This window comes from Arachis hypogaea, chromosome 13 (genome assembly GCF_003086295.3).
Source record: "Arachis hypogaea cultivar Tifrunner chromosome 13, arahy.Tifrunner.gnm2.J5K5, whole genome shotgun sequence".
Classification (NCBI taxonomy): domain Eukaryota; kingdom Viridiplantae; phylum Streptophyta; class Magnoliopsida; order Fabales; family Fabaceae; genus Arachis; species Arachis hypogaea.
In genome coordinates this window covers 102,589,274-102,595,188 of record NC_092048.1, presented here as the reverse complement: position 1 = coordinate 102,595,188, position 5,915 = coordinate 102,589,274, and the positions used below count along the sequence as shown (strand labels likewise).

General features: G+C 32.9%; 1 protein-coding gene across 1 annotated transcript; it reads left to right on the top strand.

Annotated features, from left to right (window-relative positions):
- The first annotated feature begins 257 nt into the window (after positions 1 to 257).
- LOC112732459 (uncharacterized) lies at positions 258 to 5,566 on the top strand. Its single transcript, XM_072212195.1, has 5 exons — positions 258 to 867; positions 2,892 to 3,071; positions 3,161 to 4,371; positions 4,482 to 4,878; positions 4,983 to 5,566. The coding sequence occupies exons 3-5, from the start codon at positions 4,124 to 4,126 to the stop codon at positions 5,382 to 5,384; spliced, it is 1,047 nt and encodes a 348-aa protein (XP_072068296.1). The 5' UTR covers positions 258 to 867; positions 2,892 to 3,071; positions 3,161 to 4,123; the 3' UTR covers positions 5,385 to 5,566.
- The last annotated feature ends 349 nt before the right edge of the window (positions 5,567 to 5,915 follow it).

The following is a 5,915-nucleotide window of genomic DNA, read 5'->3' as shown; positions in this document are numbered from 1 at the left end:
CAAATCTTCTATCTTATCTTATTTTCAAATCTTTCGTAATTAGTTGCTTGTTTTCTCTTTCTTCTTTTTCAAAACCTCCTAACTAATTCTTCTCTCTCCTATTTTTGAAAACTTCTTGTTTCTTTCTCTCTCTTCTTTTTTCGAAATTCATCTTCCAATTTTCAAATCTTTTTAGTTAATTAGCTTTTGTTTTCTAATTTAATTAATAAATAAAATAAAAACAAAAATAATTAATTCTAGTTTCCCTTTTTACCAAGGTAGTCAGAATCGCGTGTAAACTCGTGGAAACGCACGATTATACGCTTCTACTTCATCTTCCCGTTGCGCTTCTGCTTCTCGTCTAGAACCAGGCTGCTCCCTGTGAAATCGCTGTTGAAGATCGCAGAGTCGCCGAAATCGTCGCTTCTGCTGCGTGGTTGCGTTTTAGGTTGAAGAAGTTCTTTTTCTTGGCCCTGAGCCCCTGATTGCAGCCCAACCCAACCTAACTCAATGACCCAATCTAAATTGAAGACCATGGAAGAGGAGCCCTAGCAGAGTAACGTAACAGTCTCTAATCTCTTAATCTCCCTAACTTTTACAGTTTATCTCCAATTCTCCATGGCCAAAATTTCAAATTTTCACCTCTCTGAACTCTGAAGTCTCAATCTCTGACTCTATCTCTCTTTCCTTCAGAAATTTGAATTTCGTGCAACTGGAAACCCCAATTTGGAGCATCGCCGACTCGCCGTGAGGTTTGCCGCTTGTGTTATTGACTCAGACTGGTGGTGGTTGGACTGCATGAGGCCGTGAGCATCACTTTGTGATTGCAACTTGCGAGACTTTCTGGCTCTGCCTCTCTGTCTCTGGCTCTTGCTGCTAGTTCATCAGGTAAGTTAAGAGTTAAGACATCTTTAATCTTCATCCTCTTCAATCTTATTTTAATTAGGAAAAAAAGATAAATGATATAGAGGCATAGGGATAGAGTTGATTACAGGGTATGGTAGTGTCAAACATTTGTTCAAGAGCTTTAACCAATTCATGATAACCATCATGAACTTAAAGATTGAGTTTAATCTCTGAGCATTGTGTCTTAATTTATTATGCCCAATAATGTTTAACACAAAATGTATTGAGATAGTAGTTCTCAAATTATGAATAATAATTATCTTGATTCTTGACACTTTAATTAAGCTAACTAGCTAAGTGTTCTTCTGCTATATATATGAGTTTAATTACCTTGAGACTTGAGTGAATTTATTAGAAATTCAGAAAAAGCTGTAGTAGAATCTGTAAACAACATAGACTTCTCTATTCACAGAAAAAGAAGCTGCAATTGGTGGCATGTGCATCAATATATTATCCTTTATCTGAAACCAGCCATTAATCTTCTTTAGCAAACCTTATAAACATTCCTAAAAGGTAGATATAACAAATATGATATATAGAAAAAGCATATCACTTCCTCACTCTAGTAAGATAATTGAACGCTACTTCTGTGGTTCTATGTTAATATATGACAAAATTTCATCCTAATTTGTGTTAAAAGTACAAGCAATGTACCTAACTAATTAGACTAATTAGGCCAATTTTTGTGTTTTCTAAAAAAATTGAAAAGAAAGTAACTGCCACTAGGAATCTGACCTACATGCTACATGATTGTAAAATTATATGGACATATATTATATTATAGGAAACAGCACCTACCAACCAACCAATAATAGGAATGTCCATTTTCAATTCAAGGAATTTATAGCTACCAATTTCACACCACAGAATTCTGCATAATTAAAGACATTACTCTTTAAAGTAATACCAGGTAAGTGAAATGTCAGAAGTCACAAATTCAGTTAGAGACCATAACTTTCATAGCATTAGTTCAGTGTATTATGGAGGACAAGACAAAGAACTTTGCATATCTCAACTCTCAACCAACTCAATCTATTAACCTATTTTTGATAAGATTTGTTAACCATTAATTAATCTTGTTTACTGTCCTGTACTTTTGAATTTCTTATCTCTCTTATTTTGGTGTATATATGTTTGTATAAATAAGGGACATTAGATCATGTGCCTGTTGTATAATAATTAACCATATAGATAAATATTTAAATTTGATTTGATTCAGGATTTTAATTCATCAACCATTAGCACATACATATTTTATGATTGGTTGAATTAGATATCCAAGTGATGCTTATATAATCTTTGTTCTCTATCAGATAAAATAAACTATAACAATAATTAAATAAGTGCTGAGTTATAAAATTCTATCACGATTAATTAAACCTTTGGACTTATGTTGATTTACCTCAAGATCTAAGGCATGTATGTGGTGGTGTTCTCACTTGAATAAACTCTGAGAAGAATAAGATGGCTGGCTTTATTACTTTTCACAACTCAGAAGCCTTGCTTGTGTTATTATTGTACTTCCATTCCAACTGATGCATTTCAATGATTTGCTTATACCAAGTTGCTGAATTGTAACGTGTTCGATCTTCAATTCTTCACCATAAGCAACTATGACAGTACTAATAGTTGTGTAGCAATAAGCACTACTACACTATATTGGTGTGGGATTTGTATGCAATAATATTTATTGAAAAAGGCTATCTATCTATGTATCTATATAACGCATAAAATTAAATTGTATGTGTACATTCATTATTTGAGCTTTATGGTTTTGTTGCAATAATATTTATTTCATGCATGTTATAACTATCTATATCTTAATCAATTCATTATTTGTCACCTATATTATCCCAATAATTTTATAACTATCTATATCTCTGAATTGTTGTTGTGGACTTGTGGCATTGAATATAATTCTTGAATTTTTGTTAAATTGTTAAATTTTTGCTATGATATTGAATTGATTCATTGAATATTTACTGTTTTTATTTTTTTCTGAACAGGAATGGCATCGACTCAAGCTAATGCAAGTGAAAATCCGACTAACATTCCAGCTTCTCAATCAGGAAGTACAGCTGGAATTACTAGTAAAAAAAAAGTTTCTAAGAATGCTCTTGGAAGTAGAACTGATGTAGGATGGGAGCACGGGATATCTGTTGGAGAAGATGGAAAGAAGATACAATGTAAATACTGTCATAAAATTTTTTCAGGAGGAGTTTATAGATTGAAACACCACTTAGCAGAAACTCAAAAAGATGTTGGGGTTGTACAGCTGTTAGTGATGAAGTTAAGAAGCAAATGTGGGATGTTGTGAGTGGGTTGCAAGTGAATTTGATGAAGAAAACAAGCATGGGTGGGGCAAGCCCAGGGGAAGCTACTAAAGAAGTTGACACTATCGGTGAAAAAAGAAAGGGAAAAGAACTAGATGGCAACATATTCAAGAAAATACGCATTAGTACTCAAACAACAATCAACAATATATTTAAGAAGAATTTGAGAGAGGAAGTATGTTTAGAGATTAGTACTTTTTTCTACAAGAATGACATCCCCTTTAATGTTTCAAGGAGCGAAGAATACAGTAGAATGTTTGAGAAAGCTATAAGATATGGACAAGGATTCAAGCCACCATCCTACCATGAATTAAGGGTGCCTCTTTTGAAGAAACAGGTGGAGCTTGTTCATCAATCACTAGAGGGACATAGAGCATATTGGAAGCAGGTTGGTTGCACAATAATGACTAATGGTTGGACAGATAAGAGAAGACGGACCATCCTAAATTTTTTGGTTAATAGTCCTAAAGGGACTATTTTTCTAAAATCTATTGATGCCTCTCATATTACTAAGACAGCTGATAAAATCTTTAAAATGATTGATGATGTGGTTGAAGAGGTTGGTGAAGAAAATGTCATCCAAGTTGTCACCGACAATGCGGCTAACTACAAAGCTACAGGAGAAATGCTAATGAAAAAGAGGAAAAAGTTGTTTTGGACGCCTTGTGCAGCACATTGCATTGATTTAATGTTAGAAGACTTGAAAAAAAAAAGTAACACTTCACAAGGACACAATTTACAAAGGTAGAAAGATTACTACTTACATATATGCTAGAACTGCTCTTATTGCACTACTACACATCCACACTAAGGGGAAAGATTTGGTGAGGCCGGGTATGACCCATTTTGCAACTTCTTAGCTTACTTTGGGATGTCTCAATGACAACAAAAGTTCCTTAATAAGAATGTTTCTTTCTAATCAATGGATTTCTAGTAAATTTGCAAAGACAAAAGATAGAAAGATAATTGCAAGTGTGGTGTTAGATAAGGTGTTTTGGAAAGAAGTGGTAATTTACTTGAAGGCTGCCTACCCTCTTCTTCATGTGCTTTGTATGGTGGATTCAGAAGAAAAGCCGGCAATGGGATTTATTTATGAAGAAATGACAAGTGCAAAGGAGAAAATACGAGATGCATTTCAAGGAGTTGAGACAAAGTAAAGTGTCTAATTATTTTATTTTTTAATTATTTTATTTTTTTAATTAATGCAATTCTAAAAATATTGTTTATTTTGTAAATAATTTATTAATTTTTTTTATGTTTTAGTTATATACCTATTTGGGATATTATTGATGCAAGATGGGGCAACCAACTTCATAGGCCATTGCATGCTGCAAGCTATTATTTGAATCCTCAAATTCATTATAGCTCTGGTTTTAAAATTGCTTATGAGCTTAAGAAGCAGTTTTATGCTTGTATGGAAAGGATGACAGGAAATCCAGATTTAATCACTAAGATGGATGTTCAACTTGAAGATTTTAAGACTCAAAAGGAGTTTTTTGGTAGTAAAGTAGCTCAAAATGCAATTTATACTAAAACTCCAGCTCAATGGTGGGATTCTTATGGAGATCAGCATCCAGAGCTCCAACAATTTGTAATTCGTGTCTTGAATTTGACATGTAGTTCATCTGGATGTGAACGTAATTGGAGCGTTTTTGAGATGGTTAGTAATTAAATATAAGTTGCATTTTACTTTTATAAATTTGGTTGTTAATTCTTCAATTCTATCTTGTTGTTTGACTAATATTTTTTATCTACTTTTGAAAGGTTCACACAAAAAGGAGAAACCGTTTAAAAGCTAAAACCATGAATGATGTTGTGTTTGTGATGACAAACTCAAGATTAGCAAAGAAAAAACAAACTAGAAGAAGTCTTGATTATGACTATAGTCTTGATGAGTTGGACTCTGATCAAGAGTGGATTGTTGCTGACGAAGATGGAGAAGAAGAAGATTTAGATGCTCTAATTCCATATCCTAATTTAAATGATGAAGCAAGTGGTAATAGAGTTGTTGGTGCCTGTAAGGATCCTTTGACAATTCCTTATCTTGATGATGATGAGTTTGAAGAACTTCTCCAAGGACCTCTTCCTCCTGCTCCTGATAATGATGAAGATGGTAATGCAGAAGTTTGTGAAACTAGTGAAGATTTTATGACTGATGAAGAATAAAATGATTATTAAATAACTTGTTTAGATTTTAGTTAATTAGTTGTTTATTCTAGTAGTTTGGTTAGTTTATTTGCTACTTGAATTTATTTTAGTGTCGTATGAACTTGTGAGTTGTGAATTTGTGTTTTGATTTGTGAATTTGTGTTGAATTGTGACTTTTGACTTGTTATGGTATATATATATTAGTTATAATTCTATGGGTAATTTAATTTATTTGAGATTTATTTTATTTTCTGTAAAATTAGTTTTTGCTATTAAATTTTTTAAATTTTTATAATTTACGAGTCATATTTACGTTCCATCTTACGATTCAACGAATTACGATTTTGAGTTAGCTTAACGAGTCGAGGTAAAAACTACGAGTTCACTACCTTGCTTTTTACTTCTCAACATCCAATTTCTCCTACCTCTCTTCACCATGAACCTAAATGGGAATGAATAATTTAGAAGAACTTTGGGGTCCTACATGGCCCCCACTCTTGACTTCTATAGGAGAAGTATTAGTATACCTCCCATTGGAGCAAGTAATTT

Bases quoted from the DNA above. Each gene is read 5' to 3' on its own strand.
- LOC112732459 (XM_072212195.1), top strand. From the start codon at position 4,124: ATGTTTCTTTCTAATCAATGGATTTCTAGTAAATTTGCAAAGACAAAA. The intron at 4,372-4,481 runs GTAAAGTGTCTA...TTTATGTTTTAG, and splicing joins TTTCAAGGAGTTGAGACAAA to TTATATACCTATTTGGGATA. The intron at 4,879-4,982 runs GTTAGTAATTAA...TACTTTTGAAAG, and splicing joins ATTGGAGCGTTTTTGAGATG to GTTCACACAAAAAGGAGAAA.